General features: G+C 37.2%; 1 protein-coding gene across 2 annotated transcripts in view; it reads right to left on the bottom strand.

Annotated features, from left to right (window-relative positions):
- The window catches only part of Pex5 (peroxisomal biogenesis factor 5), a 532,250-nt gene that overhangs the window by 467,449 nt on the left and 40,560 nt on the right, over nt 1–24,241 (bottom strand). For both annotated transcript variants that reach the window (XM_090407992.1, XM_090407991.1), the window contains exon 4: nt 5,405–5,440. In XM_090407992.1, the coding sequence (XP_090264118.1) occupies nt 5,405–5,440 (36 nt within the window). The remainder of the gene's footprint in view (nt 1–5,404; nt 5,441–24,241) is intronic.

Below are 24,241 nucleotides of genomic sequence, written 5' to 3'. Positions count from 1 at the left end.
AATGTCTGTGTCACATCTTTTGTTTATTGCACCAAAATTGATTTTAAATTTTGGTTTCACATATAAATACAACCAAATATAGACGCTAGACAATCTTGTGCCTATTTCCTTTCAGCCGAGAAAAGTTGCCAACAGCGTGTATTGGCTATTTTGTTTGCATTTGCACAAATTCATCATTATTTTTCAAATAATGATGAATTTGATCCAGCAAATCACCCTCACCAAAAACTCACCCAAAAAATTGGCAGAAAAATGAACGCTTTCTGATTTTTAATTGGTACGTTAAGGGATTAAATGAGTGAAAAAGTGCTTAAATAAATGTATCCCTAGTGTTCGAAGAATAAATACACTAGGAGTGAAATAGATGTGCAACCTTATTAGGCAAGAAATCCACAAGAAGATGATGTGGAAAGAATATTGTGAGAATAAGAGTGAGAGGAGTTATGAAATATATAAAGCTCGGGCTAGAAAAGTAACAAGTATTGTGTGGAAAGCTAAATCGCAGTATGAAAAGAAATTGGTCATGCAAGCTAAAGACAATCCAAAAGAAAGAATGAATGTGAAAGAATAACTTTACTGAATGCAGATGGTACTCGAGTGTTGGAAGCTAATGAGATTGTTCAATTAATGAGTGCTCACGTTGCTAAGATATATCAACCAGGTGTATGTAACATGGTACATAGTACTACTGCTACATTGGATGTAGAGGTTCATGAAAATGAGATTGAAGAACTGTTGCATAACCTGGATAAGAATTTGTCTATAGGGACAGATGAAATATCAGCCTGTTTGCTAAAGAAATGTTCAAACTGGCTAGGCCTTTCACATGTTTGTATAACTTAAGTCTCAGCTGAGGAATGATACCACAGGAATGGAAGGAATGTATGATAGTTCCATTGTACAAGTGTGGTGCAAAAACTGATGTGTTGAACTGACCTATCAGTATCTCTGGTGTGGTAGTGAAGGTTTTATAGAAGTTGGTAAGAACTCGCATACAGAAATGGGTAGATAAGCAGCTATACTCTGCAAGGAGCAGCATGGGTTTACTAAAGGAAGGTCATATTTTAGCAATTTTGCACATATTTCATAACAATGTTACAGCCAAGTTGGATAAAGGGAATGGATATACTATGATAAATGTTAGATTTTTCTAAGACATTTGATAGGATACTACATGAAAGGCTGTTGCATAAACTGGAGAATATGGGATTGTAATATAATCTCTTGACTTGGATCAGGGTATACAGTAAGTGTGAATCTGCCACATTTAAGGTGACCAGTGGTGAACCTGGTCCTTGGGCCATTATGGTTCAATCTATACATTAATAACATCAGGCAGGGTCTAAACATCAGATGTGCAATTGTTTGCTGATGATGCAAAGATAGGCAGGGCAATCAGGGATGCTACTGATATTCAGCACTCACAAAATGATTTGAATATGCTGGAAAATTGGACAAACAAAACTGCTGTTAGTTAAATGTTAGTGAGTGTAAAGTTATGCACTTTGGCATGATTAGATTTCCAGCAGCATATTATATTAGCAGGGTTATGCTACAAGAAACCGAGGAGGCATAGGTTCTTGGCGTATTGGTGGATAAGAATTTGAAGTTCACAGGTCATATAGCAAGAGTTGCAAATACAACTCAAAGGATAATTGCAATAACCTTGATATGTAAGGATAAGGAAGTCATTTTGCCTCTTTATAAGACTTTGATCAGACCACACGTGGACTATTGTGCACAGATTTGGTCTCCCAAATTCCATAGGGATAAAGCTGTGGAAGGGGCAAAGAAGAGTTACAAAGATTATATCCAGATTATGGGATTTAGATTATGAGGACAGATTGTGCGTATATAGATTATGAGGACAGATTGTGCGTATATAGATTACACACTCCCGGTTAACAGGAGAAAGAGGAGTGATATGATAGAGGCCTATAAACTTTTGATGGGTATTGCAGGATAGCACCAGATGAAATTTTTTGCTATATGGAAAGTGGGGAAAGAACAAGGGGGCATCCATGGAAGTTAAGTTTGCTCACAGTCAAGAAAGAGATAAGAGCTAGGTTTTCCCTCTCACAGAGCAGTGAATGAGTGGAATAGTTTGACTTTAGGGATAGTGAGTGCATCTCGTATTAATGAATTCAAGGGAAGGTATGACAGCTGGTTTGGGTGATTTATCCTACCTCGATGAGTCCTTGACTTCCTGGAGATCTCAGATAATAATAATAACTCTTGATAGAGCTGCATCATGACTACTATGAATGGTTTTGATGTCCTGGGTTTCTTAGGGATGAGGAAGCAGTGTAGAAGATGAAGAGGTGAGTGAGCGAGAGCCAATGGTGGCAGATCAGTGGGATGATTTCTTTGACAATAAATCATAAATCAACATGTGTGGGTAATAAAGTTCAGTTGATAGGCAAAAAAGAGAACACACAAAAAACTTATAAGTTACTAAAGGGATTATAAGAATGATGCAGAACTTTTTTTTCAATACATGACAAGTAGGGAAAGAACAAGAGATTACCCCTCAAGGATGTGTAAGAATATGAGGATTAGATTTTTTTTACTTGGAGAGTGGTGGGTGAATGGATTAAAATTGCAGAGGCATTCATGAGAACTCTCTCAGTGAATAAATTAAAGATGCCAAGATCCTTTATCCAAGTGTAAGCAAACAAATTTGCATGTCAAGTAATTTCACAACCTGGCAACTCTTATATAGAAGATAATGACTCCACATCACTTGCCTTAGAATCCCATAATGCAAAGCACATATCCTTACAGACATGTATAATGCTGTGCATTATGGGAAGAATCACTACTCAGACTGGTTTCGACCTTGACTGAGGTATGTTTAAATGTGGGAATACCTCTCCAGAAACTCGTGCAATCCCTCAGATTATCCAACAATGAGTGACCCAAAGGTTCATTTAATTTGGCGGTAGTTTCACTCAGTAATAGAGTCACCCTGCCACCAAGAAGAACCTTCAGCGATGGCACCCAGTGGCAGGTTCACATCACTGAGCAGAGTCGCTCATATCTCAGGGAAAGCAACCACTTCAGAACAAAAGTGGGAACCAGACCTAGAAATGACACAAAGGTTGATTTAATGCAGAGGTCATATTTCCATATACAAGTAGCCAAAAGGTGTCACACCTTATTACTAAAGTACACTGGATTAGAGATAGATGCTGAAAGTTTTACCACTTTTTATACTATAAATTAAAGATGCCAAGAAATTATTTTGGAAGTTTATTTTGCACTTAGTTAGACTATAATAAATTTAGTTTAATCCTTTATCCAAGTGTAAGCAAACAAAGTTTGCGCCTGAAAATATATTCAGGACTGAGGTAAGGTGGCGCAATACCAGGCAACTCAGAGCAAAGGTGGACCAAGTCTCTCATCACTCATTGTCTCAGTATCTCCCATAATGCAAAGCACATCTCCTTGCAGACATGTATACTGCTATGCATTAAGGGAAGGGTCACTACCCAGACCAGTTTCGACCTTTATTGAGGTCTCGCCAGTGGGAAGCAGACCCAAACGTTGGAGATACTAAGGCAGAAGCAATAGGAGAGGTCATATTTACCTATACAAGTTGCCAGCAAGTGTACCACCTTATTATTGAATTACTCTGGATTTAGAGAAAGATGTTGGAAGTTTATTTTGCACTTGATTAGACTATAGGATTAAACTAAATATATTATAATCTAACCAAGTGCAAAATAAACTTTCAACATCTTTCTATAAATCCAGAGTAATTCAATAATAAGGTGGTACACCTGTTGGCAACTTGTATAGGTAAATATGACCTCTCCTATTGCTTCTGCCTTAGTATCTCCACGTTTGGGTCTGCCTCCCACTGACAAGACCTTACTAAAGGTAGAAACTGGTCTGGGTAGTGGCCCCTTCCCTTAATGCATAGCAGTATACATGTCCGCAAGGAGATGTGCTTTGCATTATGGGAGATACTGAGACAAGGAGTGATGAGAGCTTGGTCCACCTTTGCTCTGAGTTGACTGGTGTTGCATCACCTTACCTCAGCCAAGAAATTATATTATTGGTTTAATCCTTTATCCAAGTGTAAGCAAACAAAGTTTGCACATGAAGTAATTTCACAACAGGGGCAACTCATATACAGAGGCTAATGAACCTGCACTTCACATCACTTGCCTTAAAGGTCAAAATAGGTCTGGGTAATGACCCTTCCCATAATTTATAGCATTATACATGTCCATAAGGGATATGTGTTTTGTATTATGGGATACTAAGACAAGCAATGTGAAGACATTAGTCATCTGTCAATGAAAAATGCATTTAAGGAGACAAATGATAGGTATTGATGAAAAACTGTTAGTGTGAGCCTCTGCAACAATCCTTCAGGCTCCATGGAGATATCCATATGATAATGACAATAATCTTCAGGGCACAAAAGCATTCATCACAAAACACTACAATCAAGTACCCAGTTTCTTCTTCTTTAACCCATCCATCTCTTAGTACAGCTAGTCTTCCGATTAGGGTCATGAATTAATGTAGCCAGCCCGTCACTTCTCTGCTGCACCAAAGTGCAAGTATTTATGCCTGTAGATTTGTGCAAAACACACAGGTCTGCAGGCATAAATATGGTGTTTGCAGGTTTTGTGGACAAAAAAAATCCAATTTTTTAGGGAAAAAATTCTCCACCTCCATATGAGGTCAGCTTAACTCACCATTTGATTGAAAAGACATGGAAAAGGTTTCTCATGTCATAGACAGGATTCGAACTTTACAACCAAAGGGTTTATCAATACCAACTTAACTACAGAGGCTAAAAGTTTAAACAATTCAAATGGGCATGAAAAATCCAAAAATTAAGATACTAGAGTGACTGCTACAGAACAGAGAGACATATGTTGATGGCCTATCACTACTGAACTAAAGATTGTTTATTTTAATGTAATCATCAGGCTCCTAAAATTTGGCAAATTAGCATACATATTCATACTCGCTGAGATTACAGGAATGCCTCATTGCTGATGCTTACTCCAAAACTTATTATTTTTTTAAATGTGAATACCACCTAACACTGGATGCTGGCCTATAGTTCGTTAGTATGCATTGTGAATGAGCTAAGGATTAAATACTCTAGAAATCCTGGTCCATAAACCAAAGAAGGAACTTTTTCAAACCACTTCAGGCCTCTAAAAAAAGGATGATAGTCTAACATGGACAGTGAAATTCATCTACTGCCACGAGGAATTAAAAAATCATCCACATCCAAGGTGCATAACCTGCAGCATTTTGGCTCAAGAACAAAACATCTTTATTATTATTGTTGTTTTCCAATTTTTATTAAGCAATTTCATTTTTATAAGGATTCTAGTAATTTACTTCAACAAACATTATTCAAAATATTACTTACTTCGTTTCCTGATTTATCTATTAATGACTTTTCTACCTAAAAACAACAACAACAAAAGTCTTGATAAACAAAACTAACAATATCTCATTACTCAATACTATAATAATCCTGAATATGCTGCAACCACGTGTCCTATTCTGTTCAAGACTACTACTCCAAAATTGCTAAACTATATACAAATCCTAAATCTACACAACCTCATTTACTAGCATAAATTATACACAAATCTATTATAAAAAGGTAAAATTTATCAAAACTCATGCACAACAAACACTTACAAACCGTATATGGTGCCATTTGCAGTCGATAGAAATGTAAACAAATCTAAAGATGCAGTATTGAATCATAACTGCATAAAATTAACTGTTATTAATTAAATGACTTAATTTAATGTTATTAGATAAAATAAAATAAAAATAAAAATAAATAAAATAAAATTTTATAACAATTCATTCATTAGTGTATATGCTAGGCTATGGTGAAGCAATCATATCGATTTCACTAAGCTACCATAAAGACTAGAATGAATCCTATGATGAATCATTTATTTTCACACTGGAATAAGTGGATGCTTAGAGTGCATTTGAGGACAGAGAGGAATTGTATGTGAGAGACCGCTTACATTTGAATGAGGAAGGACGTAGGCATCTGGAGAGATGGCTGTTCTGAACAAGTCAGTGTGTCCCAGGGAGGATGGTAACAGGGGTGGCCTCTTGTGGGAATGGGTACTTGGGAGAAGGGGGACGACATCAGTTAACACTGAGCCCAGTGGAGTCTAGAGGGGATAATGCTGGCTATAGAAACAAAGGCATTTATATGCTTTATACTAATGCCAGGAGTATCCGGAATAAGGGAGAGGAACTGGTGGTGTAGATAGCATCAGCGTGGCCAAAAATTATTGGGATCACTGAGACGTGGTTGACAGAAGAGGATATAATAACAGGAGTAGAAGTCACTGGGTACAGCATTATTCAGCAGGATAGGAAGGGAAAGCGTGGTGGTGGAGTACTGCTTATGATAAGTGACGACCTATGTCCTGTGAGAGTGGAGACTTTGGAAGGCATTGAATATTGAAATTTGATTTTGAAAGCATATGGCGTGAGGTAGAGGTGGGAAAGACAGGATATTTAGTGGGGTGTTACTACAGACCCAGGAGCACAGAGGGTGGGGACCAGGAAATGTTTAGACAGTTGGGTTTGGCTAGTGCAAGAAGAATGATTGTTATGCTATCAGGACATAGATTTTAACTATAGTAGTATAAATTGGGGAGAGGAAGATGCATGTAGTAACAAGGGAATGGAATTTCTAGAATTCTTGAGTGACAAATCTCTTAGGCAACATGTAACAGAGGAAACAAGAGGTTCAAGAGTTTTGGATCAGAAGAGTTGATTACAACCGAGATGACATCTCTCCCACCAGTTGGAGAGAGAGTGACCATATGGTTTTGACTTGGAAAATGAATAGACATGCAGGAGTATCAAAGAGACGGGAACGTATATGGAATTATACGGCAGGTGATTATAATAGTCTAAGATGTCAACTTAGGGAAGTTTCATGGAGGGAGGAATTGGAAGGCCGGGATATCATTAGTGCGTGGGAAATTATGAAAGAATATTTGTTAGCAGCAATGGTAAGTTGTATACCACGAGTGAACAAGAGGACACAATTTGGAGTAAAGTGGATGATAAACAATATTAAACAGGAATCGCATGCGAAAAAGAGGCCATGGAAGAGATATAAGGAGACAGGTGACGAGAAGATGCATGAAGAGTATAAGACACAGGCCAGAAGAGTGACTAGTAAGGGAAGGAAGACGAAACTGGAATATGAGAGGAGATTGGCCCTAAGATCCAAAGAAAATCCTAGGGAATTTTTTAGACATGTGGTCAGTAGGAGGAAAAATGACTGTGGAAGAATGATATTGTGGAATAAAAATGGGAATAGAGTGACTGATGCAAAGGACATAGTGGATTGTTCAATGAACACTTTATTGGAGTATTTCATCCTGGAGGAGTCAGCTTTAATGCTAGAGGGATTGGGCAGGTTCAAACTTTAGAGGTACAGGAGGAGAGTGTGTTTCAAATACTGAGTACTCTGGATGTCAGTACAGCTGTGGGACTGGATGTTATTTCACCACAAGTTTTGAGAGAATGTGTTAGAAAACAGATAGTGCCTTTGACCTGGCTTTTCAATGAAAGTCTGGCTGCAGAAAAGGCACTATCTTACCTTCCTTCCATGGAATGGAAGGAAGGTAAGATAGTGCCATTGCATAAGGGCGGTAGCAGACTGAAAGTGTCTAATTATAGGCCAGTTTGTGTGTCGTCAGTAGTAAGATCTTAGAGAAGTGAAGGACCGTATACAGCATTGGGCTGATGAGAGTAATGTTATCTGTGAGAGTCAACATGGATTTGTGAAGGGGCGCTCTTGTTTTAGCAATATGCTAGCCTTTTATGATAAAGTTACAAAAGCATTAGATGAGGGAAAGGCATATACTGCCATTTTCTTAGACTTAGCAAACGCATTTGACAGGGTGCCACAGGATAAGCTGATATTTAAGTTGCAGCACATGGGTCTGGATGTCAGATTGGTCAACTGGATTCAGGATTGGCTGTCCGATAGGTATCGTAGTGTATGGTAGGGCAGTTTCAAGGAAGCAGAGAGTTACAAGTGGGGTCCCACAGGGCTCAGTACTGGGACCTATATTGTTTAACCTTTATATCAGTGACATTGTCAGTGGATTGCAAGGGGATATTCAGCTGTTTGTGGATGATGCGAAACTGGGAAGGATTATTAGTAAAAGTGCAGATGTGGCAGCCCTGCAAGAGGATTTGAATAAGCTAGATAGATGGGAAAATGAATTGGGGTGTCAGTTTAATGCAGCAAAATATAAGGTCTTGAGGTTTGGGAAACATCGGTGGGACACTGCATACTCTATGGGAGGAGTTATACTGGATGAACTAGGGGAGACAAGAGATCTGGGGTTGATGATTGATACAAACCGAAAATTTAGGGGACATATTGCAAAGGTAGTGAAGGTAACGCAGAGGATTGCTGCAATAATGAGAAGGACACTGACCTGCAGAGATAAAACAGTTATCATTCCATTGTATAAGACCGTGATCAGACCAGACTTAGACTATTGTTCTCAAATTTGGTCCCCAGGATTTGAAGGGGATAAATTTACTTTGGAAAGGATACAAAGACGGATGACAAAGATGGTTTCAGGACTGTACAAAGATAGTTATGAGGATCAGCTGAGGGAATGTGGACTGCAGAGTTTGGTGGATAGAAGAAGGAGAGGTGATATGATTGAGACTTTTAAACTGTTGAGAGGTGGTTACAGGGTTGACACTGGGGAGTACTTTCGCTTGGTTGAACAGCGGGAAGGAGTGATGACAAATGGCCATCCCTGGAAGTTACAAAAGGAAACTGTGAGAAAGAGGGTGAGGAGTGGTTTCTTTGCATGGAGGGTGGTTGAACCATGGAATGCATTGCCTGATGAAGTGGTGAGAGCAAGAACAGCCAATATGTTTAAGGAGTGGTATGATATTCTTTGTGTTTCTTAGGGGGTCCTCCCCTCGATGAGTCTTAATAGACTTTGTGTTTCTTAGGAAGGACCTCCCAAGATTAGTCTTTTGACTCCATGGAGGCCTGAATAATAATAATAATATTTTATCTCTTCATTTTTGATGTCTAATGTTACATATAATGTAACACATACGTAATATGTATAACAGCGTTTTGTATCATATAAGATAATATTGATGTAGTTACTGACAGGCATACGATTCATCTTGTAAATGGACCACGTAAACTTACAGTATCGATAAATACAGTACAGTACAATTTACAGTAGAGTACTGTAAATGTATTTTCACTTACTTATGATTTTCTTTAAAAATGTTTTCTTTTCTATAGTTTATGTTATTGTAAGAATATAGTATATAATACATGCATACCATACAAAATATGTGTTAATGGACTATTTGTTATTGGTAAAGCTTCCAGTCAACAGTAGGTTATTAGTAGTTAAGTTGTTGGGGAGTTAAAATTTATATGTGGATTTTCAAACAACGTGGGGGGGGGCATCCCTAATCCTTGCATTGTTCGGGGGTCGACTGTATAAAACTTTACGTGTTATAAATCACTTGTAAAATTTTCACCTAGATATGAAGAGTATCTTCAATATGAATGAACTAGAATACAGGCAAAAGTAAACATAACAAAAAAATGAAAGCAAATGTGAAAGTGAAATCAAGAGTAAGCGATAGCACACAGGTTATTATTACTATTATTATGTGGGTTATCTCCACAGAGCCAAAATACTCATCAAGGAAGACCCATACTTACCATTACTGAAACAACATCTACCATGCCTCTCCTTAAACTCATTCAAATGTTGAGGCACTCAAAACTACCTCTGGTAATTCATTCTAGACCTGTTCTACACACCCTTACTAACTACACTCTTACACAACTTACAGGGGTGACTCCTTGTGCTCTCCCTACTCATCATGTACTAAAAAATTTCTTGTGTGTCAATCCTACAGAATCCCTTTACTAATTTATAAATTTATATTGTGTCCTATTTCCTCTGCCTTATAATTAAACTCTGCAACCCACACACCTTGAATCTATCCTCACAGGGGGCATTCTACAGACCAGTAAGAAATTTCATCACTCGTCTCTCTGAATCCTGTTCACCACCTCCTAAGCCCAAGAAAACCCAGAAACCACGAAATCTTTAGCCTTGCCAATCAAGCACTCCACTAGTCACCCTCCTTTGCCTTGATTCATCTCAACCATATATTACTGTATAGTATCTGTTTGTCAGCAGCCCCTATCCATGCCACAAGCTTCATATCCATTCCCATTCTCCAAATAATGTACGAGTAATAGTTTTCTATACACTATTCTTCCAATGCATTTGAAGTCCAGCAGACCCATGATGTAATTATTCCCTTTATCTCTGCTGTCACTCTATAATAAAATGTGAATAGATTACTAAGGCAGGACCTACATTTTACAAAGTTGTGTTGCCCAGCATAGAGTATCGTATTCCTATCTACCAATTCCTGAATTTTACATTTAACCAACTTTTCTGATAGAAGCAATAATTTAAGGAAGCAATACTCAGGAGTAGTGGTTAAAGCAATACTTTAACCACTACTTCTGAGATACAAATTGGTCGGTAATTTGCTCCTTCTATCTTGGAGGCACCTTCATGTAAAGAAACTTATCCTCTTTCCAGAGGTGAGACTTATATTAAAAAGTTCATCTGAGGAACTGCCAGTTCTCTTGCACATTCTTGTATCAGATGAGCCAATACACCATCCAGTCCCACTGCTGTATTCACATTGATATTATTCAATATGCTGAGCACCTCCAGTTCATCTACCTCAATTCAGCTACTCTCACATCAGTCTGCGAAGTTTCCACCTAAATGACATATCTTTGCAAATAGTAACTCAACTATTTCTTGTTTCTGTGACTTTCTTCTCAGCACCGAGTAAAGTTATGCTTCCATAATCATTATTTCTCTTGCTGCATAATGAAAAACCTCTTTTGGATTTATTTTTGCCTGCTTTGCTAGCTTTCTCTCACAATCTGATTTAGCCTTCCTCATGATACTAGGCAACCTTCTTGACTGCACTTTCTATTGCTCATGAGATAACTGATCACATTTTTCTTTGTATTTCCTCTATATTGTTTTCCTATTTTGAGCTCCTGCTTTACATCATTACTCATCCATTTATCCCTACTTGGTTTCTTCTCTTGACCTTGAGTATGCAGTGCGATACTGCCTCACATAAACAATTCCCAACTACATCCCATGCATTACTGATATTCTTTCCTTATAGCTTCTTATGCCATGCACTGTCCAAGCTATCACCTAAGTTTGTCATAAATGTCACCTTTGCAGTTCCATATAAACTCTTTCTAGACTGAGAATTGCAAGGTTGAGAGATTTGCAGAATAAGATTACATGGTCACTTTCCCTGACTGGAAGTAGAGTTGCAACTGTAGTTATGGATAGATCTTTTGATGATATGACGAGGCATTCTGAAATCCCTGACCCTCCCATGAAATGCTGTTTCAGATAATTTCCCTTAGCAACTGTATAAATTCTACTTCGATATTGCCATATCCACTTTTTTCCCTCTAATTTAATCCATAGTTGAAGTCTTCAATAATAATTGCTTGGAATGCACTCATTGTGCTAATCTGCTGATGCATCACATCCACATCAACCTGTGAACTCCTTGGTCTACTATAGCTGCTAACAACCTATTTTGTGCTATTGGTCTCTCTGAGGCTATTATGTATTAGCAATTATCTTCGATCAGCAATTTTGGAATCTAAGGATTTCTGAATGCTAAAACTACATTCCAATTAAAATTACTATGACTCTCTCTTACTGATTTGTTTTCCAAATTAATTAATATTAAACATATAATTATCAGTAAACCAGAGCGGATATACGAGGGTAGTCTGAAAAGTTCTCAGCTTAACAATGAAAAAACGGATTTATCATTTCAATTTTTTTTTTTCAACATAATCCTCCTTAAGACAAATACATTTATTCCAGCAATGCTTCAGAGTCATTATCCTGTCCCTGTAGTGTTTCTCAGTAAGATGCCTTTCTACAGCTGCAATCACCTCTTGATTTGAAGAAAAATGCTGACCAGCGAGGAAGAATTTTAGTTTTGGGAAGAGATAGAAGTCAGAGAGAGCCAAATTTGGAGAATAGCGTGGATATTCAAACAATTATGGTGCAGATCCCTTAATTTTCCCATTGTCAAAACACCTTTGTGGGCAGGCATTGTCCTGATGAAAGATGATTTTTTTCTTCTGCAGACCGGTCTTTTCTCATGAACTTTATCATCTAGTCTGGTTAAAAGATCGGAATAATATTCCCCAGTTATTGTTTTACCCTTTTTAAAATAATTAATAAACAAAATGCCTTTCGCATCCCAAAACACCGATGACATGACCTTTCCTGCTGATGGAACTGACTTTGTTTTCTTTGATGCTGAACAACTGGCTTCTGTCCACTGTTTTGACTACTGTTTGGATTCTGGTGTGTAATGGTGAATCCAAGTCTCATCCATAGTAATAAATCGATGCACAAAATCAGTTTTATTCTTGTTAAAATGCTCCAAGCACTGTTCAGAAATTTTCATGCAAGTGCGTTTTTGATCTGCTGTGAGAAAGCGCATCACCCATCTTGTGCAAAGCGTTTTCATTTGCAATTCTTCATGCAAAATATACCCTACACGTTCTTTTGAAATGCCTATAGTCTCAGCAACTTCACGCACTTTTTGCCAATCATCCAATACCATATCGCACTTGATCAATGATTTCTGGTGTTGTTACACTTTTTGGACGTCTTTCACGTGGATCATCTTCAAGGCTAGTACGGCCATATTTAAACTCGGCAGCCCATTTCTTAATTGTCAAAAACGAAGGAGAAGAGTGCCCGTAAACTTTTATGAACTTCGAATGAATTTCTTTTGGCGTTAAACCTTCTTTTAGAAAGAATTTTATAACTGCACGATACGCAATTTTATCCATATAAAGGGATACAGACAATTACCCCAGTCCTGAAGATACATTCAGGCACAAACTTTGTTTGCTCACACTTGGATAAAGGATTAAACTAAATTTATCATACTCTAACCAAGTGAAAAATAAACTTTCAACATCTTTCTTTAAATCCAGAGTAATTTAATAAAAAGGTGGCACACCATTTGGCAACTCCTATAGGTAGAGATGACCTTGTTAATGCTTCTGCCTGGTATCTCCACTTGGGCCTGGCTCCCACTGAAGAGACCTCGATAAAGGTCGAAACTAGTCTGGGTAGTGGCCCTTCCCTTAACATAACATTATACATATCTGCAAAGAGATGTGTTTTGCATTATGGGAGATACTGAGATAGGAGTGATGTTAGCTTGTTCCACCTTTGCAACGAGTTGCCCCCAGTCCTGAAGATACTTTCAGGCGCAAACTTTGTTTGTTCACACTTGGATAAAGGATTAAACTAAATTTATTATAGATACAAACAACACTTTTGCTTTAGACAGCTGTATAAAACAAACTATTTGATAGAATGACTTGCAATTTCACATGGATGCTTATGACAGATGTACCAACTTAGAAAAAAGAAAATCTTGCAGATAGTGTTGCCATGTATGATAAAGGCTGAGAACTTTTCAGACCACCAATATATATATAAATTCTGTACTCATTGAACCTTGGTATCTTCCTAAGTATGGCTCCCTTTGCCTCTGGGCTTGCTCATTTCTTGCAGAGTGCAGCAGTTCTGCTCTGTGGTGGGTTTTTACCTGTCATCAGTTGGAACAACCAGCCGAGAACTTTTTAGACCACCCTCGTATTATTTTTCATAGCTAAATTCTATAGAGAGTTCTTCAGAATGAGTTCTCTAAGACCATGGAGTCACAGACTGACTGTGGGAAGCTCCTCTTTTACCCACAAATATCATCATCATACTGTGCCTTAAATAAGAGGTTGGTTGCCAAAGTTTCCGACCTGACATACAAAATTTGCACAAATTTTAAAACACCATCTATGAGGAGGTTACTGTACCAGTTTCAACTCTCTAGTTGCATCATTCAGTTTGGAGGCACTCATTTGACTATCTCGTGGCACACTAAATGACTAATATTAAAAATTGAGTACTGCGCTGTGATAAAGTTTTTCACCAAAGAAGAGCTTTCTCCAAGTGCTATCAAACAGCAACTGGATGGTATTTATGGGGAAGATTCTCATTCATATTCCACCATGAAGGAATGGGCTAAACAGTTTTGCCAAAGAAGAGAGAGGAAGACGATCCTTGTGATGGTTGGCCTGTAGAAGTGATGAGTGAGGAAAATGTCTGTCTTATTGAGAAGGAACTGCTCAATGACAGATGGCTGAAGCTTAAATAAATCTCAGCAAGGTTGGGGCTTTCTATAACATCTTGTGAATGATGTTTTCACATCATTCACAAGAAGCTTCACATGAAGAAGGTCAGTGCAAGGTGGATACCTTGACTTCTATCTTCAATTCAGAAGGAGCATTGTGTGACCTGTCCCGGCAAGTTTTTAGAGCTTTGCTGAGGGACTCAGATTTATTGTCAGGGATGAAACCATGGTCCAACCTTATACTGGTTTCATAATGCCTTCTTCTTCTGGATTACAAGCTTAATGTGTTCGTTCATTCATTAATTTCACACCTACCTTATTTAGCCTTCTGACTCTGAATAATTTAGACATTGCTTCTGCTATATAGTTTGTCAATAGCACCCCAAACAGCACTGATTTCCTTTCCACCTATCTCTTCACTCCATGAAATAGCTGCCGGCTGTCTCCTAAGCTTTCATAATCACCAGTCTTGTAGTTATGCACATATCCTTTTTTCACAGAAGTCCTCATATAGCTGGCAACAACCATTCAGTAATCACTTTGTTACTCTCACCAGTTGGTGAGAGCAACGATAATAATATCCTCTGATAAGATGATTAAATCCTAGACAATCAAGTCTTGCTTACCCTCTGCAACATACTAACTAAGGTATCAATTCTCAAAAAATTGAGAAATTCATTTTCTTTACTTCTGGATGCCATCTCTTCATTCCAATTTATATTACCATAACTTAAATCACCCATAATGATCATCATTTTCCTATTAGCTCAGCTAATTTGCTTATACATTTCACTATCATTACCCTCCACATTAGCAACATCCAACTATTGTAACCACCTCTACCTCTAAGATGATTAAATCCTAGACAATCAAGTCTTGCTTACCCTCTGCAACATACTAACTAAGGTATCAATTCTCAAAAAATTGAGAAATTCATTTTCTTTACTTCTGGATGCCATCTCTTCATTCCAATTTATATTACCATAACTTAAATCACCCATAATGATCATCATTTTCCTATTAGCTCAGCTAATTTGCTTATACATTTCACTATCATTACCCGCCACATTAGCAACATCCAACTATTGTAACCACCTCTACCACATACCAGTACTGCCTCAAAACCACTGCCACTCTTTCTCCCTTGCATGGATACAACTTCTTTTCTATCACCAACAGCATTTCACCTCCCTCTTTGCATTTCATCTTCAAGAAATACATCATATCCTTCAATCTCTGTTGCTGCCAGGATACTGTTCTTATAAAACAGTTTTATAAGGACAGTATTCACTTCTTCCAACACTGACTGAAACAACTCAATCAATGCAACAATTTTGTTCCTCTTATTTCTAATACTTCTAATATTAGTACACAAACTCAGTTAATTTCTGAGTATATAACAAGTTCCAGTGATACCTGTCAACTTGTCAATTTCTACTTGTCAATAAACTTCTTTCTCAATCCTCATCTGCATTCCACACACATAACACTGACGTGCTTATAGATTATTTGACCTCTCAGGTGTGGTATCAATAAAAACATCTTCATCAAATTCCTGCCATGTACCCTCAAGGGATATACAAGATATGATAGTACAGCATGAAAAATTTACATTATTACTAACTTCCTATGTACAAGTTTACTCCAAATCAATCTCTTACCTGTCAAGACTCCAACATTATCAGATCTTATATTTCTGTCGTCTAAGGCATTTTGTACCCTATCAAACCACCTATATCTTGGTCTTCCTCCGGGTCGTTTTCCTGCCAACCTGGCAGAGAACACTTGTTTTGCCAATCTTTCCTCACCCATTCTGTTTAAACGACCATATCACCTGAGATTAGCTCTGCTAACGCATTCCTGGATGCTGACAATGTCAAGTTCTTTCCTTATATTCGCTGTTTTAATATGATATTGCCATTGACGCCATCTGTTCACGCCTCTAATCCTTCTCAGGACTTTCATATCTGCGGTCTCTAGTCTTTGGTCAAGTGTTTTACTTCTGATCCAGCTCTCAGATCCATAAGTTAAAACTGGTTTAAACACTGTCTTATATACAGCTAATTATGTGTTCTGACTAATTTCGCTCTTATTCCATATGAATTTATTCTATTGACTTCCTACTATACCAGCTTTATTGATTCTGTTGTTTATTTCCATATTTAATTTACCATCTTCACTAAATATCGTGCCTAAGTAGGTAATTTACTTGTTCCACAGGTTCTCCGTTCACAATGCAGTTGACATTTTCAACGATTCTGCCTATTTTCGTTGTCTTTGTCTTTTTATTGCTGACCTTCATACATCTATTATAACATTTATTCAATTTAGTCAAGGAATCTTGCAGACTCGTAGTGGATTTACTGATAAGTATAACATCGTCCGCATAAAGCAAAGAGCTGATATTAACATCTCCAATTTTGATATCATGTTTAAAACCACTTTCCTTCATAATGTGATCCATATAGATAATGAATAACAGAGGGGATAATGTACATCCTTGTCTCACACCAGATTTAACATTAAACCATCTTCCTGTACTTCCTTCAATTCTAACTGCTGACTTAAAACTCAAATAAAGACTAAGTATTGCTTGATATAATGCTCCATTGATACCATATAACTGTAGCATATTGAATAGCTTCTCTCTCTTGGCACCTTATCATATGCCTTTTCCAGATCTACAAAACTCAAATAGAGATCTTTGTTATATTCCCATGATTTCTCCACTATTTGTCGTAAAGTGAAGATCTGATCCTGACAGCCTCTATTTGGCCAGAATCCAGCTTGTTCTTCACCAAGCTTTTCTTCTACAATTCTTCTCAACCGTTTCTCAAGTATACTTGCATATATCTTACCAGGAACACTCAGTAGGGAAATACCTCTGAAATTCCCACATTCAGATTTATTTCCCTTTTTATATCATCATCATCATCAAATTCCTGCCATGTACCCTCAAGGGGTGTACAGGTTATGATAGTACTACATGAAAAAAATTACATCATTACTAACTTCCTATCTACAACTTTCCTCCAAATCAGTCTGTTACTTGTCAAGACTCCAACATTATCAGATCTTATATTTCTATCGTCTAAGGCACTTTGTACCGTATCAATCCACCTATACCTTGGTCTTCCTCTGGGTCATTTTGCTGCCAACCTGGCAGAGAACACTTGCTTTGCTAATCTTTCCTTGCCCATTCTGTTTAAGTGACCATACCACCTGAGATTAGCTCTGCTAACGCATTCCTGGATGCTGACAATGTCAAGTTCTTTCCTAATATCCTCGTTTTTAATATGATATTGCCATTGATGCCATCTGTTCACGCCTATTATCTTCCTCAGGACTCTCATATCTGTGGTCTCTAGTCTTTGGTCAAGTGTTTTACTTCTGACCCAGCTCTCAGATCCATAAGTTAAAACTGGTTTGAATACTGTCTTGTATACAGCTAATTTAGTGTTCCGACTAATTTCTCTCTTATTCCATATGAATTTATTCAATTGACTTCCCATCATACCAGCTTTGCTGATTCTGTTGTCTATTTCTATATTTAATTTACCATCTTCAGTAAAAATCGTGCCTAAGTAGCTGAAATGTTTTACTTGTTCCACAGGTTCTCCGTTCACAACACAGTTCACAACAGTCAACTGTGTTATGAACAGAGTCAATTTAGTCAAAGAATCTTGCAGACTTGTAGTGGATTTATTTAGAAGTATAACATCATCCGCATAAAGCAAAGAGCTGACATTAACATCTCCAATTTTGATATCATGTTTAATACCACTTTCCTTCATAATGTGATTCATATAGATAATGAATAACAGAGGGGATAATGTACATCCTTGTCTCACACCAGATTTAACATTAAACCACCTTCCTATACTTCCTTCAATTCTAACTGCTGACTTACAACTCAAATAAAGACTAAGTACAGTGATATCTCGCTAATCCGAACCTCTTTAGTCCGAACCCTCCAGTAATCCGAACTGCGGTTTGAAAGAAAAAACGTTTTATTTATTATATATTATTATTTTATGTACTATCATTTTTATTTAATAATTATTATTTTAACTATTATTATTTATTTTATTATTATTACAGCACAGTATTTGTTTTTCATACTGTCATTTGTATGGTTATACTGGTTATCTTGTACAACCAGTATTGATTTATTGTATGTTCACGTTTGCTTTTTTATACTGTACAGTATGTACTGTATTGTCGGCATGAATCTCAAATATACACAAAAAAGAGGAAATTCGAAACGTGCATAATTTGATTAAAAATATAAATCCAAATGTTGAAATTTCACAAACAGATGTTGGGGAATGGACTACAGGTAGAACCGAAAGTGAATTCGAAATCAAATCAGATGCTGAAATTATAAATATGACGATACAGAATGAATTAGATGACGATAAAGAACTCGAAGAAAAAAGTGAAACATGAAGGGGTAGTTGACAGTTTTAATATGTGTATAAGTGTTTAACATGTCTAAGCAAAACGATACGCCATTCCAAAAAATTTTATTGTTAATGCAGCTCCAAGAAGAAGCATTCAAATAAAGTTTAGCTTCCAAGAAGCAAAATAAAACCAATGACATTTTTACGGTCAAAAAACTTTTTTTTTGTTATCTTGTGAAACTTTTTTTGTGTTGTGTAAAAGAAAGTGATATTTTTTACGCAAATTAAGTTATGTAATTCTGATTTACTAAAATAAACTTGAGTACTGTATTTTTTTGTTTTACATTACAGTACAGTAGCTTTTTTCTATCAGTTACTTCATTTATTTACAGAATTAAACTGATGTACCATTAGAATCTGATTATTTTTGTCTTAAACGCCAGTTATTGTTTTCTCTTGGGGGGAAATTCACTAATCCGAACTAGCGCGGTTTTTATTAGTTCGGATTAGCGAGATACCACTGTATTGCTTGATATAATGCCCCATTGACACCATATAACTGTAGCGTATTGAATAGCTTCTCTCTTGGCACCTTGTCATATGCCTTTTCCAAATCGACAACTAACTTTTCCAAATCTACCCTTTTTATATATGGGTACCATTAGAGCTCTATTCCAATCATCAGGAATTCGTCCCTCAGGCCAGGCCTTCTGAACTATGCAGTGAAGCCACTGCAAGACTTTTATATCACCATACTTCAGCATTTCTGGTCGAATATCATCTACTCCTGCTGCCTTTCCACATTTCAAGCCTTCGATGGCTTTTTCTACTTCAAGTATGGATATGTATTCCTGACTGCATGCCTGGTCACTGTTTTTTACCACTGTGCTGTCATCACTGTTTGTTTCATTTAGCAATTTTTCGAAGTAATTACTCCATACTTCAAGGATATCTTTTTCTCCTGTTTTCATGTCACCTTTATTATCTCTAATTCCTTTTACAGCACTATTTACTCCATTTCTAAGCTTCTTCAACAACCTCCAGAATATCTTACCACCTTCTTGATATTTATTTTCTATGTTCTTGTCAAAGTCCTCCCATGACTTTTGTTTAGCTAGTTTTACACAGTGTTTAGCTATCTTACAATTCTCTCTGTATTCTCTAAGAGCACAAGCTGACTTATTTGCCAGGAACTTTTGATATGCTTTCTTCTTTACCTTCACTGCCTCTCTAACTTCCTGTGTCCACCATGGAGTTCTGATTTTTCTATCCTTGCAGACAACCTCACCACATGCCTCTCTGGCTGAATCAATCAGGGTCTTCTTCAAGGTTTGCCACTGAATCTCCAAGATTTGGTTCCTGTTCTCAAACTCTTTCATTTTTTCTTCAATAATCTTTGTGTATTTTAGTCTATAGTTCGCATCTGAGAGCTGCTCAACTTTTATTCGCTTTAAAACTTTCTTACATGTCATTCTTTTCAATATGAAATTCAGTTTTATCCTGCTCAAGACTAAATAGTGATCACTTCCAATTTCAAATCCTCTGTACACTCTGGTGTCCTGCACCAAGGAGAAAACATCACTATCAACAATAACATAGTCAATGAGACTTTTCTTATTCCTTGCCTCTTCTCTCCATATGAATTTGTGCACATTTTTATGTTGGAATCTGGTGTTAGTAATAACCAGTCCATGTTCTGAGCAGAAATCCAACAGGTATTTGCCATTATTATTAGCTTTGCTCTTTTCTCCAAATTTTCCCAAAATATTTTTGTGTCTAATAATCATTTCCTACTCTGCTATAATTCTCTGCATTCCTTTAAAGATGATGTGGAAGTCCATAATAATAATAATAATAAAAATCCTTGTTATCCACAATCTTGCTCTACATTCAGGTGTGAACTTTTGTTTTCATATGTTTTAACATATATTTGAAAATTTCTTCCACATTTAGTGTGTAACCGCCTCCCCAAACACAAACATATTTCTAGTGTAATCTTCTTTTGGACAAACTGGTCATTTTGTGAAAAAACCTAATAGAGAAGCATCAATCTTACATTGCTTATCATAAACCTGAGAAGTCTGGCTTCGCACAGCATGGATGTGGAAAATTGACATAGAATCTTCTGGTCACAAATTCGATTACTTCATTGATGTTGCTTAAATATGAATATTTATTTAACTAAAGTGCTGCCAAACCTTAGTGAACCACCCTAACTTGAATAAAAACAAGGGTATGTCTTTACCAAAAATATGAGAGATTCTCATTCTGCTAAGCCATCACTAGTTTTTTTCAAGAATCATATTGTTATCTCGATGGAGTCACAAATCATGTGTTCACAAGGTATTAATATCTACTGAAATTATTCAAGCATTCCTACACTGAGGAATGCATATCTGGAGTCAGGAGGATAAATCAAGAGGGAGTTAAATGGATGAAACCATCATTAAGCAGGATGATAGTTGATTTCAAGCCAAAATATGCGTACATAAAATATTATTATGATTTCTTGTGCATATGTGTTAAATGTATATTCATAATGATGCAAGTGCCTCTAAAAATTAATTTACACATTGACTAGTTTGCCATCACAGCCCTTCTTCTTAACTCATCTTTATCATCCATCTCTTTCACTTTCTCTCTCTGCATCCTATGAGCATCACTAATATCCTTAATCTTTTCCCCAGGGAATCATGATTTTATCATATTCTCCTCAAGCACTCCTGTTATCATCGAGTTGCTATAAAAAAAACTCTCTCATTACACTCCTTCTTTTGCTCTTTCATATTCTGCAAGGTGTTTCCTCCAACCATTTTATTTCATGTTTGTTTTGTTTCCTTAGTAGGACTCCAAGTAAGCATACCATCTCTCTCATTACCATTTCATGATTCTCCTAATCTTTCATACTGTCACTCATACTTTGTTCATCCTTGCTCACTTCCACTATCTTTCTATCAAAAATAATCCATGAAGATTCCCTGCCTTTTGTCATTCAACTATTCAGTGTTATTTCTACTCTCTCAATACTTCTGTCGCTCACTCTCAAAAACTTCCTATATATGCACTCAGCAGTTTTTCTGATCTCTTTCCACAAGCTCCTTCCCTTTAAAGGAAATATATTTTGTACATGCTGTACAAAATCCCATACAGAATGCAAAAGGGTAAAGTGAAAGAGTTGATTATTTTGACTGGAACAAGTGATTCGAAAGGATACAAGTATGGTATAAGGGAGGACATGAAAGAGTTACTGAAATGAGCAGAGAAAATTGTGAGAGAGAAAGAGTTAAGACAGTAAGTCTGTTGCCATGGTATGACAGAGCTTAGATGAGAAGGATGGCCATGATAGCAAATGAGTCAATATGTAAGTTATGCAGGAGGAATGATGTGTCAGTTTGATAGATAAAACAACTTATACAAGGTGGATGGTTTGCATTTGAATGGATTTCATATTCATTGTCTAGAAAAAGCTTAATGTGTTGTTTTGGGGAAGTGATGAAACAAAAAAAGGTCACTGCCAAAAATGGATATATGTGGAAGTATAAAGCAGGTGATTATAGGAAGTTCTGTAGTCAGCTGGCATCAGTACGTTGGGTAGATGAGCTGAGTGGAAACGATGTTGAAAAAAGCTTAATAAATTGTTGAATGAAGTTTTAGGGGGAAGCTGTTGGGCAAGTAAACAGATACAACTGAGTGTAGGAATGTACAAAACATGCCTAAGGTTAGTTCAGCTTGGGAAAAAGTTATTAGCATTAGTGAAACATGGCTGACAGAAGATGATATAGCTAGTGGGATAGAATGTGACAGATATAGTATTTTCAGGGAAGATAGAGAGAAAAGAATGAAGGAGTATTGTTGATGATAGCCGATGAACAGCAACCAAACAAAGTACGAACTGAACTGAATGCAAGTGAAAATAGTGCATTTGAGGCTATCTGGTGTGAGACAGAGGAAAGCAGGACAAAATATACAGTTGGCTGCTACTATAGCCCAGAGAATGTGAAAGATAATGCAAATAGAATGCATCAACAAATAAGCTCAATCAAGTTACTGCTGATGATAGCTGATGAACATAAACCAAAAAGAGTAGAAATTCAACTGCAACCAAGTGAAAACAGTTGCATTTCAGATTATCTGATGAGAGACTGGGACAAAAAGGACAAAATATACAGTTGACTGCTGCTATAGGGGATGTGAAAGATGATGTGGTAATATGCATCAGCAAATAAGCTCAATAAGTGGAGAACTGATAATTATAATTATTATTATTATTAAATACCTCCAAGGAGTCCAAAGACTCATCGAGGGAGGGCACCTGCTCTACAACTGTCTCCACCACTCAATCCACCAACTAACCAACTACACTAACAGCATCTATCTCCGACCACCACCACCACTAGTATTTCCAAAGACAATCACAGAAATCCATGCCCACAGCGGGATTCGAACCTGCAGCTTTTGGCTGGAGAGCAGATACGCTAACCACTCGGCCAGCCAGGCTGGCATAGTTGATATGGGGACAGATTGGAAGGAGGAAAGGATAAATAGGAAGAAGGAAATGGAATATAAGCAGTTACTAAGACATAAATACCTAGGCAGCATGTGATGGAATGTACTAGGGATTTGAGAGTGCTAGATATAGTAAATGCATCAGAAAATCTGTGTATAACCAAAATGATCACATTGGTCGTGATCATTTTGGTTAGAGTGATCATATGATCTTGACCTGGGTGGTGGCAAAAAGTAGAATTTTCAGTTAAGAGGGAATATATGTGAAATTACAGGACTAGTAAGTGTGACAAACTTAGGAGATTGCTTGGAGCATTGCCATGGCATAAGAAACTGCAAGAGGTGGATGTTGATAGTGCGTGGCAGGTGATGAAGGAGTGCTTGAGGGAAGTAATAGCAGACTACATAACTAGAGTCAGGATGATAAATCAAATGAGAGTAAAATGAATGAAACCATCATTAAGCAGAAACTACAAAATTGTGGAGGGAATTCAAAGAGAAAGGTGACCAGCAGGCATATGAACAGTACAAAGCACAGGCCAAAGGGATGACCAGTATGGTAAGAAAGGCAAAATCAGAGTATGAGAGGAAATCAGCAGTACAGTCCACAGGAAATCCTAAGTAGTTCTTTAGTATGTTGCAGGTGAAAGGAAAAATGATCATGGAAGAATAATTTTAATGAATGCCGATAGTAGGAAGGTGATTAAAATAAATGAAATTGTACTTGAATTATCAAGGAAACAAAATAAATTTTACCTACAAAAAGAAGGTACAGCCATGGGCTCACCACTATCCACCCCCCCCCAATCACTAACTTCTACATGGAAACCTTTGAGCAAAGGGCTCTAGATTCCGCCACGCTAAGACCGACTGTCTTGCTTAGATGCATCGACGACATGTTCACGATCTGGCCACACGGGTGACAAACGCTAAACACATTCCTTAGCCACCTGAACAAACAACATGAATGCATACAATTTACCATCAAAATCGAAAATCAAAAC

The sequence above is a fragment of the Typopeltis vanoorti genome, chromosome 18 (genome assembly GCF_054136105.1).
Source record: "Typopeltis vanoorti isolate ZY-2024b chromosome 18, IOZ_Tvanoo_1.0, whole genome shotgun sequence".
Classification (NCBI taxonomy): Eukaryota; Metazoa; Arthropoda; class Arachnida; order Uropygi; family Thelyphonidae; genus Typopeltis; species Typopeltis vanoorti.
The sequence above is the reverse complement of the archived record's forward strand: the minus strand, read 5'-3'. Positions and strand labels throughout refer to the sequence as shown.